General features: G+C 28.3%; 2 protein-coding genes across 2 annotated transcripts; both read left to right on the top strand.

Moving 5' to 3' along the window:
• The first annotated feature begins 7 nt into the window (after window positions 1-7).
• Window positions 8-16,125, top strand: LOC145845876 (dual oxidase 1-like). The gene is made up of 32 exons (XM_082952893.1): window positions 8-204; window positions 386-466; window positions 658-816; window positions 1,255-1,439; window positions 1,710-2,051; window positions 4,685-4,787; window positions 5,088-5,287; window positions 5,729-5,825; window positions 5,919-6,082; window positions 7,509-7,687; window positions 8,033-8,148; window positions 8,384-8,521; window positions 8,714-8,857; window positions 9,638-9,759; window positions 9,907-10,010; window positions 10,106-10,262; window positions 10,327-10,419; window positions 10,477-10,612; window positions 10,726-10,819; window positions 11,108-11,280; window positions 11,432-11,537; window positions 11,770-11,927; window positions 12,098-12,328; window positions 12,596-12,695; window positions 12,793-12,953; window positions 13,225-13,395; window positions 13,503-13,633; window positions 13,768-13,866; window positions 13,976-14,140; window positions 14,678-14,833; window positions 15,070-15,198; window positions 15,606-16,125. Exons 1-32 carry the CDS (start codon window positions 150-152, stop codon window positions 15,726-15,728), a joined length of 4,572 nt encoding a protein of 1,523 aa, XP_082809019.1. The 5' UTR covers window positions 8-149; the 3' UTR covers window positions 15,729-16,125.
• A 2,402-nt stretch (window positions 16,126-18,527) lies between these two features.
• LOC145845986 (monocarboxylate transporter 4-like) lies at window positions 18,528-20,765 on the top strand. The gene is made up of 3 exons (XM_082952954.1): window positions 18,528-18,756; window positions 19,048-19,191; window positions 19,716-20,765. Exons 1-3 carry the CDS (start codon window positions 18,555-18,557, stop codon window positions 20,693-20,695), a joined length of 1,326 nt encoding a protein of 441 aa, XP_082809080.1. The 5' UTR covers window positions 18,528-18,554; the 3' UTR covers window positions 20,696-20,765.
• The last annotated feature ends 1,490 nt before the right edge of the window (window positions 20,766-22,255 follow it).

Raw genomic sequence — 22,255 nt, 5'->3', positions numbered from 1 at the left:
TAAAACAGCAAACGAGAAAAACAGTTTTCTTTCTAAATACGGAAAAAAGTACAGCCTGGCTAAAAACTTTATTGTATTTTCTGTAAAAACACTTTATATAATTTCGATTGATCAGATGTAGAACTACTAGGACTTAATCTAGATGAAAAATGATTTATGTTTTAGTTAACATAATTTTTAGTCTCTGTTTAGTAAAAGTACAAGGTAAGAACTTTTATTTTTAAGTATTTAGTAAACTGTAAAGTAGAATTTCGTAACTACCTAAAACAAACTATTTTTATTTTTATACAAATTGTTTTATTAATTATAGCTAATTTTTATCTTTAAATGAAAGTTTAAATATTTGTTGAATTTAGTTTTAAAATATTATGTATATAAACAATAGGTGACCCATTTTTATTGACGGAGACTTCGAGATCTGATGGCTGGTACAACAACTTGGACCATCCTGAGTGGGGCTCACCAGGTTAATTTAAACATTGAAAATCAATCAGCTTTTTTTTTTTAAACATCTTTAAATATTTACTATAACAGCTATCAAACGCATAGTTTATGTTAAAAAATAGATAATTCGATTCTAGAAAATTAGTAAGCAATTTTGTAAAACGTACCATAAAATATATGAAGCTGATAAGTAGAATTTTACTAACATTGCAGGATCACCGCAGACGCGGAGTACAAACTCTCGTTTTGAGGACGGCATAAAGATTCCCGTGAGCGAGGGAATCCCGGATCCTTTCACAGTGAGCGATCTTATGAGGGGCAGTTCATTTACCGACTCCTCACGAAACACTTCTGTATTTTTCGTGTTTCTAGGTTTGTTAAGCTGTATTAAGTTGATTCCGTCGACTATAAACAGCTTAAGTTTTGTAAAGCTTAAAAATTATACTGTTTTTCCAATTTATAATTATTAAAAATTATTGAAATGTCCAAAATTAGACTGCAAAGCAAAAATAAAAATTTCTATACTTTAAGTTGTACGTTAAAAAAAGGGGGTCAAAAGTATTAACATCATGTTTTTAAGGACTTTTGACCGTTAACAGTTTAAAATAATACTGTTCTCATATAAATTTTCATTTTTATATAATACAAAATATGAGTACCAATGTAAACACTTTAAGTTAGTAGTTTTAAAAAACAAAAGTCTAACTTAAACCTCATAAATCTTTGTATCACTTAGTAACTTTAATAATTTAAATTAAATACTTACTACCTTAAATAATTAAATATAGTTGTTCAATACAAATTTTTAAGGTCAGCACATCGGAGATGACATGTTAGACAGTAGAAGGTACGGATGCCCGAACGAGTATGTTAACATCGAGATTCCTAAAACAGGCAATTACTCGAACCTCAGAGATCACGAAAGAATTCTACCTGTGTATAGATCACGTGCCACTGAAAACAGTGGCTTCTCCTCACGAGCTCCGAGAACTTTAGTTAGTTTGTAAAAAAAAATGTTGTTTAAGTATTTGAAGTAGAGCGATTTGCTTTCAAAATCTATAAAACACTTGAACAAAGTCTACATTATTTTTTTTGAAATTACAAGAATACAAGTAATTTGTTCTTTCTCGTAAGTTTGAAGAACTACTGAATTTTTAAAACTTTTTTTAAAATTATTTGTGTATGTATTTTTTAAACTTTCTAATTTAACACATATTAACTAAGTACTATAATTTTTACTCAAATTCGAGTACAACTTCTAACAGTCGAACGAAGCCACGTCATGGTTGGATGCGTCCTCCATATACGGAGTGAGCAACGCGATGACATCAGCACTCCGAAGTCATGTGAGAGGAATGTTGGAGTCGAACCTTAACTCACGGGAAAGTTTTCCCGCCTTCAACGAGCGAGAGATGCCCATGTACAATCCCACAGTGGGGGAAAACCGACCACCGAAACGCAGAAACAGCAACGAGCTGTTCGGTTTCGGTAACGCGAGGGGAAACGAAAACCCCTTTCTCATAACCGTGTCCACTATTTGGTTCAGGTGGCACAATGTCCTGGCTGACCGGTTCGCCAGTGAAAACCCAGACTGGACCGATGAAAAGGTTTGTTGTAGTTAAATGATATGTAAAACAAGACTTTGTACATTAGGTTCTCAATAAAATTATTGTAAAATTTAAACAACTTAAGATTCAGCTTTTATTTATCGTTTATATAGTTTAGAGACGAATGTCTGCAATAAAAAGACTCTACCGAAAGAATTATGATTAAGCTTAAAGTTTTGTTGATAAAAAAGATTGCTATTTAACAAATTAACAAAGTAACTAAAAATCAATTATACTTGGTTAAAAATAGAAGATAGTAACAGTAAGTAGTAGCTATTTAGACATAGATAGTAGCTAAAAAAGGTAATAGTTATATTAAAATGTTCTTACTTCAATTAAAAGTAAGGTTTGGAATTCAACCAACCAAGTAGAGATAAAAAGGTTTGATTATAATAACATTACTTTCAGGTCAAAAGTTTTATTAAACCAAACAAACTTTAAAGTTTGCTTTTATTTAAATCACAAAGTATAAAAGTTTGGTGCAAAAAATTGCACATAAAACAAACATTACAAACTTTATCATTTAAAACTTATCAGTAAAAATGAGTTTATGGTAACTATAATTGCTCGTTACATATTGCATGTAAATCTTCAAATAAGTTACTTATAGTTACAGTAAAGTTAATACATTTCCAACAGCAAAAAATCTATAAAATCAGTTTTTATTGACAACATTTTCAAACTTTCAAACTTTTTCTGTAAATATAAAGTAACTTGAAATCGTGTGCATAAATTAAAAAGTGTATTTGTTGTAGTTCTCACATTGCGCATCCATAGTATACATAGACATTTTTTTTCTGTGCATAGAAAATTTAGTAAAGTGAAAAAATATTTTGTACATGAAATTTATTTTATCTACTTCTATTAACAAAGAGACAAACGTAACAAAAATAATAGTTCTTAACATTTTATTTCAACATTGAAAAAATCAAAACATAAAATAATTCTGTTTATTAGAAATAGTTTTTATTTATTATAGTTTTTAGTGCACAAAATTTGTTGTCCGGTAGCTTACTGTCTACAACGTTTTTAAATGTTGAGTATCACAGTGTTGTAATGTTGTTAAGCTATTTCTTTTTTCAATCGCAAGCGTAATAGTATCACGAAATTACTGAGTCTATAATATGGCAATTTTATATCTAAAGTTACAGTTTTTATTATGATGCTAAATAAAGTGTATAGCCATGTTAACATTGCCAAAAACAATTAGAAATTCATATTGATACTTTTTGTAAATTTTTACTTTGACTACAAAGGTAGCTAAATGTATAATAAAAAAATTTTAAATTTAAACAAATTTTTTTTTTACAAAATGGTAAGTATCAGATAAAAAACAGTTTTTATAAAAAAAAAAGTTCTGTAAAACTTCAGCAAAATAACTTATTTTTGTACAAAAAATATCTGTGTACTTACATTAATAGCGAATTTATATACATATTTTCAAATATTTAAATGAGCGTTTTAAACTAATTCTAAACAAAGTACGTTGATTTGAAAATATTGAAGACAAAAAAAGTAGGTGTCACGGAATTTTTCATTGTTAAGCAAATTTCTGCGCGTTCAAAAGTAAATCGTGCACGCGATTGTACTAAAAACGATGGTTTAGAACAAACAACTTTAAAAGCAGGCTTAATTGACCATTTAAAAGCCGATAAAATAGTTGCTTTATTTTGTTTGAAATAAATTAAATCACAAAGTGTAATTTTGAAACCTATTTCTTAACCATACCTGGTGTTTCGTCAGTACAGCTATTTTGAACAACACCTTAAGGATTTAAGTTTTGGAACTAATATGTCGTTCTATGATGCTTAAACTTTTTGTAGCAGGTTTTTGATTTGAAACAATTTCAGAAACTTAGCGAATTAAACATTATAGTCAAAAACTATGCCCTTAGAAAAGCCTATCTTAGTCGCAGCTTGGTAACAAATTTATAAATTTATTATTCATTAGAATTTTACAAAATTTCTTTAATTTTTAAAACAAAATTAATTTAGTAAAACGCATTAAGATTAACTGCGTATTAAAAATATATTTTATGTTTTCTAAACATTGGAGGTATGATGATATCTTTAAATTTGTTATACTAGTTAAAAAAAAGTAGTTTTGAATGCTTTGAACTGAGTGTTGTATCAGGTCAACTTACCTTTAAACTCTAAGAATAATACTTTGCTAAATGTAAAGTTACAATTTTCTAACTGTTTTCAATACTTGTAAAAATTTTCAAAAAACTCTACAAAGTAATAAATAAGTGTAGCAAAAACTGCGTATTAAGATTGATTTAGCCGTTTTCAAATTTTTAAGTATATAATAAGAATAGTCAAAGTAATGTGAAAGAAATAACTTGGACGTATATATTTCAAAAGTATTGGACTTAAATGTTTTTAACTTTTAATTTTTTACCTAAATGTCTTTCATTACTTTTAACTAACTCTAAAAGAAACATTAAGTTTTATATAAAATTTGTAATGTATTTAAAAATAACTCCTACACATTCAGTATTATAGTACTGTGTAAGGTAAGAAAAACAAATCATAACAACGTAATAATACTAAGGCTATAGTTGAATTTTTTTTTACACTAACCGTAAATTATTTTTATCTATATTTAAATAATTTTATACTAGAAATTTACAGATATTCATTAGGACCCGCCAGTATGTGATGGCAACTTACCAAAAAATAGTTTTTTACGATTGGTTACCACAACTAATAGGAGAAAATCCACTTCCTTACGAAGGTTTGAAGTTAATTAATTACACGTTATGTTTAGATCAAAAACTGTAAAACTTTGAAAACGAAAAACAAAAACATTGTTGTTTCATTTAAAGACCTATTGAAATTAAAAAAGTTAATAAGACTTTAAAAACTTGATCAGTTATTGTGTGCCTTTATTTAAACACAAGTCTTTAAAAACTTAAACACAAGTATTAATATATAAGCAGTGTATTAAGGCCTCAAATAAATTGTTCATTTAAACAGTATAATCAAAAAACAGCTAAAAAATGTTAAAAGTGTTATTACTTTTTTCTTTACTAAGGATACAATGAATTTTTGGAGCCGAGTATTTCGATGGAGTTCTCCATTGCGGCAATGAGGATCGGTCACTCGCAGGTTCCGAGCGGAGTGATGCTGAGGAGGACATCCGACTGCAGGCCGATCAACCCGATCCCGGAAGGATGGGGAAGGTCAACTGGGGAGCCGGCACTGAGGCTGTGCGAAACTTATTGGAACATGCAGGTGGTTTCACGTGTAAAAACTTACTATTCTAAAAATATTTAAGAATGTTAACTTTATTTTTCTTATTTCATTGCTGAAATTTTGTAAAATATAACTTTTTGACTTTTTATGAATCAACAGTTGATAAAAAAAGTAACACTGTAGTGTAATATAAATCGCCAGCAAAACACGAATTATTTTCTTTTAGTTAAAAAAGAAATAAGTCAGATTTTAATTTTTTTAAGTTTTACTGTTACAACACAACTAAACGGAATTAGAAGTCTATTTATAGCATTTTAAACTAAATCTAAAGCTTTTCGGATATGGTCAGTAGCTTCTGTATAGATTTGACCTTAAAACAATAAACACAAATTTTACTTTATCATTAATCATGCCTTTTAAATTCAAAAGATCAAACTTTGAATTAAAATGAGGTTATTTTTTATTTTTTATCATATACAGGAAGCTCTGGTGGAAAACGGAGTTGACAATATAGCATTAGGCATGCTCTCACAAAAAGCTGACGAAATTGACAATGTGGTAGTAGAAGATTTGTTAGGTGAGACATGATTTAAAAAAACCTGTAATCCAAGCAACATTTTATGCCTCATTAGATAGAGTACATAAGCAACTTACGTCTTTTTAACTGTAGATTTTAGTTATGGGCCGCTGAAAAGGACACGAACCAGTTTAGAGGCGATCACTATACAGAGGGGTCGGGACGCAGGCCTGGCAACTTACAACGAGGCAAGAAGAGCTTACGGTCTTCCAGTTCATCAGAACTTTTCTCAAATCAACCCGTCAATAGACGAGCAGGTCTGTAGCTCGTCTTAAAACTTGTTAATTTATTTTGTTTTAACGCTGGTGACTTTTTGTCAGTGAAAAACTTTAATGATGCAAGCTAGTTTTTGTTTAGTAAACTAAACTTGAATTATTATTTCATTAAGTTATAATATACACTTTTATTCAACACTTGATAATTTAAAAAAACTTTATAAGTCGTTCTTTCATTTTCAAAGCAAAATTTGTTAAAAGGGAAGTTTTAAGTTCTAGGATTGAAAATGGTTACAACTAAAAAAAAGTATTTTATTATAATGCTTTATAGGTGTTGTAAAACTTTTATACAAAAATTTCTAAATACAACTACGACAATGAAAAAGCGCATGTAAGTGTCTAAAAGAAATAACAACTTGTATATCCATTTACCTAATTTTGTTTACGTAAAACTTACAAGCAATTTACGTACGTGTCTATTTATAAAAAAAATGTTTGTTTAAAAAAGTTTTTCTCTAGTCAAGTTTTATCTTAAGTAAACTTGCCAAATTAAGAATTGCCTTTTCCTTTAATAGCTGTTTTTCATCACTATAACACATTATACTTAATCATTGTTTACCTTAAACAGACATAATATTTAGATTTCGGTTTGAAAATGCAAAAATTCGATCTATATTTGAATAATGTCGGTCGGCTACAAAAACATATCTTACATTGCTTCCTTGCCCTGTGACAACAACTTAACGCTTGGTTTGGCGCATAGTGAATTATGCCTGTAATTCGAAACCAAAATTTAAACTGTTTGTCTAAAACTTAAAAAAACTTGAATAGTACTTTTGCTTTTGAAGCTGTCGGTACTTTTTATACTCACTTTTATAATTTTGTTTGCTGAAAGTATGAAAAATAATTTTTAACTCTGTAAACAAAAGTTTTTGATTTACTAAAAAACCTGTTTTTTCAAATTTACTTTTTAAGAATTTTTTCATAAGCTGTTACAATTATTAAAAAATAAAAAAAAGTCATAGTTGTTAAAAATAAAAATTCTTTAAAATTGACTTTAGTTTGCTTAATTTGCTTAAGTTTATAAAAAGTAAACCACTTTGATAATGAGAAAACATAAAAAATAATAAGAAAGCATTATAACTTTCTTTATTGGTAGATAATCATTTATAAAATACTTACATTTGTGAAAAATAATAATAAAATTAAATGAGATTGGAGTTTTGCAATCTGCAAGTCACTTTAAAGTAATATTCTGTGTAGTTTATTGTATGACTCAAAAGTGATTAGTTATGTCATAGAATAAAAAGAAACAACTATTAAAAAATAATCTTATAAGATATCACTTTAAATTTAAGTTTATAGGTTTGAAATAAACTTTATTAAATATAGCACTGTTTCATCAACCTAATTGTTATAAGTTGTTTTTTATAGTAAGAAAGTAATTCACACAAATTGTCGCGAACAGCTTCTGGCAAAAGTGTCGCGGATGTACGATAACGACATCAGCAAGCTAGATCTGTATGTTGGCGGGGTTTTGGAATCCGAGAGCGGATCCATCGGAGAGTTGTTCAGACGTATAATCTCGCAGCAGTTCCATCGAACCCGCGACAGCGACCGCTTCTGGTTCGAAAACAGAAGAATAGAGTTAGTTTACTCGAAGTTGTATACATTTTTTGTGCTGTCTTATTGTAACAGCTGTGAAATTTGAAATAGTTTACTGTAAAAATTACACAAAAGAAAGAAAATATATTAAAAAATAAAATAAAAACCCCCTTTCATTAGTTGAGTATAAAGTAAGTTTGGTTTATAAAATTTAAACTCTAATCTTATATTTAAACCTCTAACTTTTTGTTTTAGTTTATAATGTTACAATAGAAACTTTTTTTTTCCTTTTTTGGAAAATAATTTGTAAAACTATAAATCAATTTCAATAAATAAAAAGAACGACCAAGTATTCTAAGTTTATATGTATTCTGAAACAATATTTAGATGGTTTGAGGATTCAGACGTTGACAGAATAAGAAACACAACGATGGCTGATATAATAAGAGAAACAACTTCAATTAACAGTGATCTTATTCAAGACAACGTTTTTAGTACAACAGGTAAAATACATTAAAAAATAAATGATTATTCTAGTTTTGTATCCCAATTAAGTACAATCTAATTTGTATAAGCTTGTGTTAAAGCTTTAAAATATTTAATCAAAAGTAATCATTTATTAAAAAAACGTAAAAGACTTAAATCATTTAAAATTTGATTGGAGTTAGTTTTTTAATACTTATAACAAACTTATCGTAAGACGAAAAACTGTCATAACAAAAATGTAATTTAATGTAGGTACTCAGTGCAGAGTTATCATTATAAATTCTGGAAATTTTTCCAAGCCTTGCACTCCTAACGTAGGAATCGATTTTTTCAGTCATCAGTGGCCGGCTTACGTAGGAGTGATAGTTCTAATATTATCGTTTTTTCCAAGTTAGCATATGCACAATTTTTAAAATAAATCTCTAAAAGTATAAAGTTTTCAATAAGTAAAGTTAAGTTTACAATTACTTTTAGTTTATCTTATAATAGTTTAAAATTTATAATACTAGCGTAAAGTTATTCATTATTGAATTATTTTTATTTATTAAAAAGTTTTACAATTTCATGACTTTTTTGTTTAAGTTTGCATGATGGTAATGCGGAAGATAGCAGCAAACAATATTGAAAAAAATAGTAAAAAGAAGAAGAACATAGTTAGAAGAGTTTCGAAAATTCTAATGAAGACGAATTCGGGTGATCTGAAAGAACGAAGAGATTCTGTAGAAGGTAGCATATAAATGCTCAATTAATTTGACAGAATAATGATATCTATTTTATCTAAAACAGCTTACATATGCTATATCTTTATCATAGTCTGTGTGAAATTTTTTTATCTAGATATATCTTAGTTAAATTGAAAAATAAAAAAAAGTAGTTAAAATTTACGTGGATACTACTTTAGATCAGCGATTCTTAACCAGGGGTAAATTCCCTTGTTTTAGGGGGTAAATTTCACTTATTATAAATTATATAAATTAATGTTTATTTGTTGTCATTTTAATTTATAAGTTAGTGTTTAACTGTGATTTTTTAAAAATTAAATAAACTCTTTAAATTTTACGACTTTTTATATTTATTAAGCTTAAAGTTCAAAATATTATTTTCTCAAAAATAAACACTATTTTGTATATTGGGGGTAAATTTGGTAATTACCTTCCATAAAATGATAAAACATAAAAATAACGGTTAGGAACTGCTGCTTAAGATGTTACGTCTATGTTCTAAAGATAAGTTTTTAAGTAATGATTACATAAAAAGTTACATTTTTAGATATGAAATTAAATGTATGTGCTTTTAGTTATAAGTAAAATGTTCTTTTTTTGGTTACATAGATATAGGCAGCCAAATGATAGAACTTTTTATACATTTTTTCAAACTAAACTAGTACAAATTTAACTAATACATGGCTTGCTTGAAATTTTTGATAAGTAAAATAAAAGACACTGAGTTTATTTTAACTACAAAACTTAAATCCTTACTTTAAATACAATCTCATGTATTTTTCAGCTGTTGAAATAGAGGGAAGTCAAAAAACCAGACGAGTTAACCTGAAATTTGAATCAGGATTCATCAAAGTTCTAAGTGAAAACTTCTTCGAGTTTCGAAAAATCAGCGTTGTTAACTTTAAGGTAAAAATGAAAGCATCAAAGACTTATAACATGACTATACTAAAACAGTAAAAACTTCAAATAAAACATTTGTATAACACTAGTAGTAATGATGTTTAACTTTTAATTAGTTTTGTTTTAAAAATAACTTCTGTTTTAAATTTTTAGAAAGTCATAGGGTTTTTGTCTCAAGGTAAACAACAAAATTATTTTGTGATAAGAGTTCCAAAAGAGTATGACATTGTTCTCCAGTTTCCATCGGTTAATCATAGGTAATATGGATTAGTTTACTAAAGTTTACTGATTCATAAGAAATTCTAAAAAGTTAATCAAATTAAAAAAAGTATAATTTAACATACTATTGCAGAAAATTAGCTGTTAAATCACTGCTAAAGTTTTTACGGCTGCATTCTGTCGAGCTGGACGTTTACGAAATGCCTGAAAAGGCTCTTCTTAGCAACGTTGTTACTAAAGAAAAGAGACAAACGATTCTTGAAACGTTTTTTCTCCAAGTTTTTGCAAAGGTAAACTTTTAATAAAAAGAAAATAAACAAAAAAAGATAAAACAAACCTAGTATTTTATTATAGGTTTTGAAACTAGACAGTGAAGAACAGGCTGTATTTGAAAGCAAGCATACTGAGAGAACAATGGAAATTATTAGCACTGTCAGACTGACTCAAGTACGCTTTAGATATATATTAAAAAAAAAACTTACTTTTGATAAACTTATTTTATAGGCTGAACTTGCTGAGTCGTTGGGAATGAAAGATAACTCGAGTTTTGTTAAATTAATGTTTGAATTTGCCGATAAAAACAACAGCGGGTACTTGTCGTTTAAAGAGTTTACTGATCTTGTCATAATTCTTATGAAAGGTAAAAAATGTTTGTACTACCTTTTTGTAATAAGTATCTGTGCAGTTAAAGTAATTTTGTTAGTTTTTGAAAAAAATCAATAGGTAAAAACACTGATTTTATGTGAAACACAGGCTCTGCTGAAGATAAAATAAAGCTTTTGTTCAGCATGTATGATGTTGACAAGAGTGGAAAAATTAGCAAGGAGGAAGGAACTGGCATGATCAAGTTTGTTTGAGTTTTGAGTTTTGAATCAATACTTAAACCACTCAACTGAGTAAAAGAAATAAATTGTAAAAACAAACTGTTTATCTATACAATTCAAGTATGCATGACGTGATAAACAAATGATTTCTGTTCAAATACAAATATGTATCAGTTCAAAAGTTTTTAACTAATGCACATCTATAAAATAGTTGATTTTATTCAAAACAGGTACGAACAAATGTCATTGATTCTTATACACATAATCACATGGATTATTTTTTATATAAAAGTACTATTTAAACTTTTCAGATCTTTCATGGAGACAGCTGGTGCCAGCGTGACGAAACAGGAGATAGACATGGCGGTGGACTCGATCTTCGAAGATGCAGGTGACGACAACGAGATCTCTCTGGAACAGTTCACAAGGGCCATGCTGAAGGACAACAGGAGCACTTTTGAAAGCGCTAAGCTCTCCCTGCCAGGTTGTTTAAAATTAAAATTGATGGAAAAGTTCTTTTTAATTTTTGGAAAATGATAACTTTCAAAAATGTTTTGTGTAGTAAAGAAAAGCGTCTATAAAAGAAGTATAAAAACTCTTTTATTAATTTTCATTGATGTATAATAATTTTTAAGGTGTTGCTAACAAGTTGCGAAATAGGATAAACTCATCTGAAAATAAGTACAGAAGAAAGTCAATAATTCCTGGACGCTCCATAAAAGTCGACACTTCTAAGCTAAAGTTTATTTTTGCTGCAAGCTGTTTAAAACTGAAAACATTTGTAAAAATAAGCACTATTTTGACCTATAACAAAACTTAAATTAAATTATTTTTAGCTGATAAAATATTTTATTTTATTTTATTTCATTTTATTTCCTGACAAGATGTATAACTACTTTAATTTTTAGATTATATACTTCTAAATTCTAAATGTAAGTTTAATTTGATACTTACATAAATCTTCTCAATTTAGACTATTTAGCGAAGCTACCCGTGAAAAAGAAGAATCAAACATAATAAAAAGAAAGTGGAAAAGACTTAAAAGGAATGTTGAAAACTACAGGCGTCACATTATATGCATGGTTGTGTTTTACGGTGTCACGATTGCTGTTGTGCTAGAACGCGCTATGTGTGAGTGTTTGAAATATAAATATGTTCTTATACTATTTTAAGTGTAAGCTTGAATAGTCTTGAGTTCACATGCTTTACTTAGTTTTTTTAAATAGGTTAATATTTAAAAAATCAGTTTTTTTTGTTAAAATAACAAAAAAAAAAAGACTAACTTTTACTTTGAAATACAGTTTATGCATTTGGAACTGAGCACAGCGGGATTCGAAGAGTTTCGGAATGGGGGATTATAATAAGCAGAGCGACGGCGGCGGGAATATCGTTTCACTTTTCCTTCATCTTGCTCACGATGAGCCGCAACCTGATAACGTTCTTCAGGGAGACGATCCTCAACAACATCATCCCGTTCGACTCCGCCATCGCCTTCCACAAGCAGATCGCGTACGTCGCTGGTGTGCAGGCTGGTTAGTGCGAGTTGTTAATAAAATCAAAGCTGTAGTTTGAGTGCAGTACAAGTTAAATTTCAACAAGGATCCATTTGAAATATTACTATTTGAAGCTTATGTTAGTATAAATTTATTAGCTGTTTTGTCTGGTATTACCTAAAATAGTAAGTTAAAGAAAAAAATTACAAATTAAATTTAAACTTATTGTGCAAGCAAAGCGGGTTTTTTCCTTTTTCTTTCGATTAAAAACAATCATTTTCTTATATTCTTTAATATTTATTTTAGTTTTACATGCTTTTGGACACTTGGCTAACTTCTACCACTTTTCTGTTCATCCACTTCCGGTGCTGTCGTGTCTCTTTCCAAAAATACTATCTGATGATGGGTTAGTAGTAAATATATTTGTTGGTTTGATTTGGTTTTACCGAAGTTTGATTCTGATGCTATCCTGATCTTTTAATCATTGTAAAAATTATTTTCAGATCGGACTTACCTATGTCGCTAGCTTGGTGGGTGTTTGGTACCGTTCCCGGTTTCACTGGAATTTTGCTTCTCCTGACTATTTCAATTATATACGTCTTTGCTATGCAGTACTCAAGAAGATTTTGCTTCAGAGTATTTTGGATCACACATAGATTGTTCAGTACGTTTTGCTTAAGAACTTTAGTACATCAACTAATGTTTTTGTAAGATATACTTAGTTTGTTTTAATAAACAAAACAAAATTGAAGGTGTCTGTCATTATTAGAATAAAACTACATGAATGCAGAATTTTGCAACTTTTTTAATGTATTATTAAAAAACTAATTAAAAGCTGTAAAAAAAATTTCAATAAAAAAAGTTATACAATAAGTCAAAACACAACAACCAAATTAAAACAAAATTGTTTGACGGATTTTGAAACCAAATAACAGGTGTTCTATTTGTTTTGCTTATTCTTCATGGAAGCATGGGTCTTATTCAAGAACCTGTATTCCATTGGTATTTATCAGTTCCTGTTCTGATTTTTATTCTTGATACTTTTGTTACCTTCAAGCGATCTAAACTAGAAATTGAGGTTGAAAAAGCCGACCTTTTACCTTCAGGTAGTTTAAATTTAAGTTTACATAACTCATTCAAAGTTTTAGCACAAACCCAAACTTTTAATATATAAAAATATTACAAATTTATCAAAAAGTTAATTTTTATTTAGGTGTGACTAACTTAGTATTCACTCGTCCAAATGGTTTCAACTACCATTCGGGTCAATGGGTACGAATAGCCTCGCCAGTTCTTGCTACAAATGAGTATCATCCATTTACTCTAACTTCAGCTCCTCATGAGGTTTGGTGATAAAAATTTAACAATCTTTATAGTTTTTACTAACTTAATGTTATAAACTTACCTTTAAATTAACTGTTATTCTGATACCCTAAAGTGTTAGCTAGTATTTCAAGTGACAGTTGAAAATTTATCAGAAAACTCTATCGTTACATATAAGGTCTGTAGGACCTTGGACTAACAACTTGAGAAGATTATACCAAAAGTCGCAAGAAGAAAACAAGCCTCTTCCCAACGTGAGTTTTCGTGTAAACCATTTAAGACCTTTTGTTTTATAAACTTATATCTTAATGCCTTATAATTCATTAAAAAATATTGGAACTACTAAAAATTAATTGTACGCAGCTGTACTTGGACGGACCATTTGGTGAGGGACACCAGGATTGGTACAAGTACAAGGTTTCAATTCTGGTTGGGGCTGGTATTGGAGTTACTCCGTTCGCTTCTATATTGAAGGATATCGTTGAAAAGAAAAATAGCGGACAAAAAGGTCAAATAATATGTGAACAAGTAAGTATATACAATTAGTTCTAATAGTAGCAATTTTACAAAAAACTAATACAAGGTGAAAAAACCATTGTGAAGTTTGCACATCGATTAGGTACGCAATTTAAGAGGTACACTTTTGCGTAAGGTATGCACTAAATTTAAAAAATGATTTGGATCAAAAAAGTTTGAAACTAGTTTTTTAATGATATTTTTCAAACAAATATATTTAAACGATGGGAAAAAACTACTTTAACGAAATTAATGCAAATATAACACAACTATTTTTTAAAAGTTATGTACCTTACAAATAACAAAAAGTACAATACTTTTGTTTTTAATAGTTATAACTTAAAAAGTTGGCTAATATTAAGTGCAAAAAAAGAAAATTTTGTTTCAAAGTTCAAGGTAAGAATTACTTGTAAAGTACACACTTTTGCCTGGATTAAAAACAAAATGAGGGAGAAAACATATCGATATGTTTTAAAAGTTTTGCTTTATAATTGCAAAGTAAATTAAAAAATGTTCTTTATCATACTTAATTTATAAAAATGATAAAAGGTCTACTTTGTTTGGATGACAAGGACTCAGAAGAACTTCGAATGGATGACAAACATTATCAAAGATGTTGAAAACTCAAAAGGAGGAGATCTAGTCACAACTCATATTTATATCACACAGTTCTTCAATAAGTTCGACTTAAGAACAAGTATGCTCGTAAGTTTACATGAAAACTTTGTATTACTTTATTTATTATACTTTAAAGTTATAGGTGAAACAAAATGGTAAACTTAAAAATTTAAGTTATAATTATTTTCCGTCTTAAAATGTTGAAGTTTTTCTACATTTTATTGAAACAAGGTGTTGAAATAATTAATAAAAGTATAAAAGTTGGCTGTTTTGTACAATCTACAAATATAGCAAACTAATAAAATATTCTGATTTTTTTTTAGTACATTTGTGAGCAATATTTTCAAAAATGCTCGAATAAAAGCATGTTCACCGGGTTGAAAGCAACAACTCACTTCGGTCGACCGCAGTTTGAACCTTTCTTCAACTCTATTCAGCAGCTACACAGTAATGTTAGTTATAATTAAAAAAAAATCAAGTTCTCAATATGAATTTAGTTATCGATTCAAAAGAATTTCAAAGCAAGTTAGGTTTTTTGCTTGAAAAAATACATTTGTGTAAAATTAAACAACGTTTTTCTGTTAGTTGTGTTTATTGAAGATTACTAGTTTACTATTAACTATTTAAAGAGATAAGCAATATTTTTTAGTCTGTGTACGTACATTATTACAGGTAAAAAGAATACAATAGCAAAAACTCATAAAACATCATAATGAAAAGTTTTGATATCAAGAATAAACCTAAATAGCTTAAGAATTATTAAAAACATCTAAAACATTTTTTATTGTCTATGTTTTAATCACAAAGCTCAATTACATGTCAAATAAAAATATATGTTAAAATAAAACAAACCACAAAGGTGAGAACCATCGGTGTATTCAGTTGTGGTCCGTTAGGGATGACGAAAGGAGTGGAAGGTGCTTGTAGAAACCTGAACAAGCTCAACAAGGCCCGGTTCAACCATTTCTACGAAAACTTTTAATCTAAGCTAATTGTTCTTAAGGCAATCTGCTAACTAAGTTTGCAAAAACTAATAAGCTACAAACTAGTTGTTGGTTTTTATTCGTACTTGCAAAACCTATGAGTTTTTTATGCAAACAATTTTTACTGCTTCGTTTTATATTGCTAGATGTAAATTATAGCTGTTCTTTGTAGCTTATTACTGAAAATTTTAATAAAACGCTTTAGTTGAAATTATCTCTTACTTCGTTAATCTACTGTACACTTTGATTTTCAGCAATAACCAAACATTACATTGGCAAAGACATGTTTTAATTTTCAATGCTATTTATACTGTACTCATAGTTGAGAAAAAGTTTACTTTTAATATTTTACTTAGATAAGTCTCATGTATAAAAAATACAATTGAAAAGTCTTGCTTTGTGTTTTAGTCAATCATAAACTAAAAACCAAAAAATAAACATAAAATTAATCTGTATGCAAAGAAATATAGGTAAATATTGATAATAAATTATAAAAGAAAGACATAAACTTTTACTACAAAAAGAATAGTTTTCGTTTAGTAAACTAGATAGTTATATTTAATTAATGATTTGGAACCCTTTTATGAGTAACAGGAAATAAGCAGTAGTTAGTCACAAGTAAAAAAGAGCTTATTTGTAATTTTTTTTTTGTTGAAAAGCTTGATAGTGATTCTACTGCATTAGATGTACTTTATTTAGGGCTAAAGGTTTTTGTTCTGCGGGCCACATTTACCCGCGGGCTGCAGATTGCTGATTTCTAAAAAAAAACGTTGTTTCTAATGGTATATAAAGTTTTTAAGTAACTTTTTATTTTTGTTTAACATACTAAGTCTGTAAATTATATAACAAACTGAATAAATTAAATAGTTTTATGAATTTAAAAGCTTATACTTGTATTGAAGGCTTACTTAATGGTCAACTAGAAGTTAAAAAAAATTAAGGCAATATTTTTTAAAGATTTTATAGTAAATCCAAGTGTAATAATTTTGAAGATAGTTAAAAATAATAAAAAAATAACAAAAAGTTTGAGTACAAAATTTAAAAAAATCTTACTTAATTTGCAAAACTAAAATACTATTTTAATATCTTTAAATAATACTCTTTGACTACTTCAGGTTTTTACAATTTAAAAACTACATATATTGAATGATCAAGTTCTAATAAGTAATATACATAGTAAACAAAAAGAAATAAAAAAATTAAGTTTAAAGTATCTATTTATTTAACTCGTAACGATTTTTGCCATAACGCAATATTTATCTTTATGTGTTAAATTTATACTTTTCCACAACAAAAAAGCAAACTTCTCAAAGAGCTTGCTTAAAAACATGTTGCGTTGTTTTTAAAATTTAGAAAACAACTGAGCATTCTTTTGTTGCAATATTAACTACAACCATGCAACCACAAGTGTTAAACGAGATCAGTCTTTATAAGAAAATGACTTTTTTTTACAAATAAATATTGTTTTATAATAAGTTATTTTGCACGCCATAACATGTAGTATCTTGTAAAACGAAAAACATAAAAGGGTTAGCATAATAATAGATATAAAAAACATTTAGTAATTGATATAAAGCATGTTTATGTAAATTATTGATGATTGTTATAACAGTCAAATTTTATAACAAATCATTAACTTTTATAAGAGAGAAGTTGTTATGTTTGTTGAGCTTGTTCTATCATTGCATCACGTACAATAAAAATATAAAGTTTTACATTTAAAGTTATAGCTTACTAATAAAAAAAGTGAAAGAATTTTTGTTTAAATTAAAGTGTTAACAAAATGTTAGACTTCTTTACTATCAAATGTTTTGCAAAAGTTTTCTTTCATTGTGTATTCAAAATGCCTACTAGTCACTATTCAAACATGCAGCAATACAAAGCACTTAATTGGTGATGAAACTCAAGTTTTTCTTTTACAAAACAAGTCACAAAAGTTTGAAAATGCGTTTGAGTGCTTTGAAGATAGCTTATGAATAAACTTAAAAATTCAGTGGCAGCATTTAAAGATAAACTGTACTAAAAGTCTTGTACTTTTTGTGTAATAAAGTTCAAAAACTAGATTCTTAACTCTGTGATAGTATTTTGAATACACAAGAACGTTATTTGTTTCAATAGTGTATCGTAATTTAAGCATTTCAAGTGCAAACAAAGTAGTTTTTCAAACGTGACTTTGAATGCTTAAGTTATTAAACATTATTTTTTACTTTTTAGTTATGCCAGGGTAACAACAAGATAAGTTCACTAAAAGATAAAAATTAAGTGCATAAATTTTAAACTAAAAACTTACACTATTTTTGTACAGGTATGTTTAGATTTAAAATTGATAGGTCAAACGTATTTATCATCGATAAGATACATTGATCTTATTAAAAAAAAAGTACAAAAGTCTAATAAGTAGAGTACAATTAATCAAAAACTTATAATACATTCTGTTAATATAAACAATATACTTACAATATAATTATAGCTGAAAAATAATTTTATTTTTACTTTTGTTGATACAAAGCTCAAATTATTTTTAATAAAACTACACTAAAAAAACGCTAAAAAAGTTCGAGTTTATCGTAATTTGAGTAAGTATAGTTTTACAAGATTAGTTTATTTTACCTTCCTGATAATCAACAGATCAATAGATAGGCAACCATAGTTTTTTGGTTTTGTACTTGGATTTAGAATAAAGTTTTTTTAGCAAAGCCTGTCCTGTTTATGTCTATAGTTTATTCAGTTTTTTATCAGTGGTGACTGTGAAGTCCGACTAAAATAATAATTTATGACACTTAGTAAATGACAGATTAAAAACAAAGTAAAAAGCTGATATCTGGATGACCAACAAATCACAGCATAGTATTGATAAGAAATGGCAGTTTGCAATCGTAGCTTTTGGGTTTGCAGTTTTTGGTTTTTCATACGGATCGGTTGAATGTTCTGGGGTTCTGTTCTACGAATACCAGCACAAGTTCAATGCGAATGCACTTCAAGCCTCCACACTTGGTTCAATTCTGTATGGATCTCTGTTCTTATTTGGTAAATATTTTCAATTAGATTAACTAAAATTATTTATTAACTTGGTTTCTATACTAAAATTTTATAACTTATCATAAACCAACTTTAAAAATTTTTTAGATTAATAATAACAAGTAAACTCGAATAGTCAAATTATTACACTCATATATTACAATTTCAAGTAAGTAAACATTGGAGTCATAAAAATTTGCTTTTTAATTGCAAGTATAAAAAAGAAATAAAAAACTTTTCTACTTTAACAAACTTTCAAATATAAAAAACTAAAACTTGATTAAGCTTACTTTGTTATAGGTCCAGTGGCGACAGTATCCTGTAACAAATTCGGTTACAGGAAAACTTTTGTGTTTGGATGTATGGTGGCAGCGGGTGGGCCAATCATATCTGCTTTTGTCACCAACCCATACCTCATGTACCTCACTTTTGCCACCTTTTTAGGTAAGCTTAAGCAACTTGATTTATTGACAAGAGTATTTTTGACTGTTATTAGCTAAAAATGTAACGTTTTTTGCTAATATGCAATCTAGTACTAACTGTGCTCATCGAAATAAAAAAGCGAATTATTATGTGTGATATGTAGTTTATCCATTTAAAACCTAATTTCATCGGAAAGCATAATCTAAAAAAATAATAAATTCTTTGTTTCTTAATGTTTGCAAAATTTGTACTTAAAAAAAATTTATTTTTTACATGTTTATATAAATTTATAAAATTTTGCAACCTTTTTCTTAGTAATAAACTTTTTGAAATTTTTAATAAAGTTCTTTAAACTTTGCTTATGCATTTAAATCAAAACTAGTTCGCTTTAGCTTAATTAAAACATTAAAAAGTGTGCAAAACTATGAAAAAGTTGTTAAGAACGTTACTAAATGTGATTTAAACTTAATCAAATTTATTAAAACTTAATAATCAAAACAAAAATAAACACTTTTATATACATGTACATTAAAATAAAATTACAGGTTTTGGATCCTCGCTTTTACAAGTATTAGCTTTTGCTTTCATCGGAAAAATATTCACAAACAAGCGACCCTTAGTAAACAATTTAGTGAGTCTCGGAAAATCAGTTGTGTCCATTCCGCTAAGCGTCGCCCTTCAGCTTTGGATCGACAACTACGGGTGGTACGGATGCTTGCTTTTGATGGGAGGAGTGGTTTTACAAGCATTGCCCTTCAGCCTTTTGCTCACTCACGTGGAAAAAAAGTTTCCCGAAAAAATCGGAAATAAACTAGGGAAAAGGAAAGAAACTAAGCTCTTAGACTGTAAACTACTAAAAGAGAAAAAGTTCATTGTATACATTGTTTCTTGCGGCTTTCACATAGCCAGTATGGTGATCGTGAGCATATATTTGATTAGGTTTGCTCAGTCACTAGACATTGATTCGATCGCTGCAGCTTCCCTCAGATCCGTGATGGCCATAATAAGCATTATTCTGCGGCCGATCATTGGGTTCATTTCTAGTAAGGAGAAAGTTTGCGGGTGGGAGATGGACCGAACTATTTTCATGATTTTTGTTTTATTGCTTCAGACTGCTTCGACGATTCTCATGGCGGTAGTTTCAGTGAACTTCAACACCATTTTACTCACCACTGTTCTTTATTCGATTGCTCTTGGGTGCTGCGGAAACCTTCCGGTGACGTTGTTGGCGGACTTGTTCGGATCCCAAAACCTTATGTCCTCCATAGGATTCCGATCGTTCACTCTCGGAGTTTTTAGCTTGGTTGCGCCTCCGTTTGCAGCTTTGTTTGTTGACAATGACAACGAAAGCAACTCAGATTACAACTTGTACCGGACTCCGTTTTACATAAGCTCTATTTGCTCAACAGTTGCTTGTGTTTTGTTGTACGCAAGTCGCTTTTTTGATTATTCAAAATCAAGTGAAAAGAATAGTATAGTAAAACACGATGAAACGACGGTTAAGCAGTTTAACAACAATATTTAGTTTAATTTTCTTTTTTACTTAACTGATATAAACACTTTTTTCAACTATGCAGTTTAAAAAATTCTTTTTATTGTGTATTTAGTTGATTTTTTACAACAAAAAATCATATTTTAAATGTTAGTGTTTCTAAAGTAGTTAGTTTTTGATATGAGTTTTATTTTTGTTTATAATTACTTACCAGTATATCTTTTATAAAAAAAACAATGAAATTTTGATTTTCTTATAGTTTTCATCCAATTTTTTTATCCATATAAGTTTATTAAAGTATTCAGCTTGGCTATTTTTATTCTCCGACTTTGATAAAAGGTTTTTTTTCACGAGCACTTTTACTCTATAGTTGAATTTATCAAGAAATTTTGTATTATTATAACTTTTTTTCAGCATAAAGTATGTTTTTTATTTCATCAATATATTGCCATGAGTGATTTTACATTTTTTTTAAACATAAATTTCACCAACGTTAATAACAAATGATTTAAAGCATATTATTACAAAGTTTGAAAAATTTACAAAAACTCTTATTAAGATTTATGTAGTTGATGCTCTACATAGTTGTGTAAAAAAAACATAACATTTGTTAACGTTGTGTATGATTAAAATTAAAGTAATTAATAATTGTTTATCATATAACTTCAAATAACTTTAGTAATGTAAAGCAGAGTTTTCCAAACTCATAAACGTCCCCTTGGTAAAAAAAATAATAATAGGTTATAAATAAGAGGTTATAGCCTCCATTTGTTAGCTATCGCCCTTTTACTAGTTAATTACTTATTTACTTTTTGGCGCCTTACTAATCATTTGATAGTCAAAAACGCAAAAACACCCCTAAACGGGCGTCATTGCGTACTTTAAGACAACCTGATGTAAAGTAAACACGATTTTATATACTGAAAAAACAAAATAAAATATATAAAACTCTTAAGTAAATCTGTTTATATAACGCGGAAATTATTCATAAGGAGGAGTTACAGTAACCTCTCGTGAATTTACGCTCTCTCGTTTAGTTACGCATTTTATGATTCTTAAAAAAAGTAATCTGTATTGTGGTACAAATAAAAGTTATTGTATGTTTTAAATTGACATTACATTTAATTTTTATATATAAAACTTTTAATGATAATGCAGTTCTCAGCATCTTTAGACTTTTAAAAATAATGTTCCTTGATGACCGATGGAAAAACACTTATTTGTACATCAGTGTACCATAAATTTTAATAGTTAACAACAGTTTTAATAAAGGTTCTGAAAGAAACATAACAATAAGCGATTAATGATGATAGTTCACATAAAACATATGATACAGTGCTCTTTCACTATGTTTGAAAAATCTAAGAAATGCCACAATAACCACAATGATATGTTTTTAATATTGTTTATTTCAATGGTATTAAATACGTGTTCTCCAGGTACTTATAAACTAACTGCTTTACTTACGAGTAGCTTACAGTACTAAAGTAACTTACTACTAAGTTATGTTTCTAAGTTATAATTTAAACACACTTTAATCAATGTAAACTTTTTTATTATTAATACATCAATAAAAACAAGCCTGAAAGAAAC

The sequence above is a fragment of the Thalia democratica genome, chromosome 1 (genome assembly GCF_965202585.1).
Source record: "Thalia democratica chromosome 1, ktThaDemo2.hap1.1, whole genome shotgun sequence".
Classification (NCBI taxonomy): Eukaryota; Metazoa; Chordata; class Thaliacea; order Salpida; family Salpidae; genus Thalia; species Thalia democratica.
This window is presented reverse-complemented; position numbering and strand designations above follow the sequence as displayed.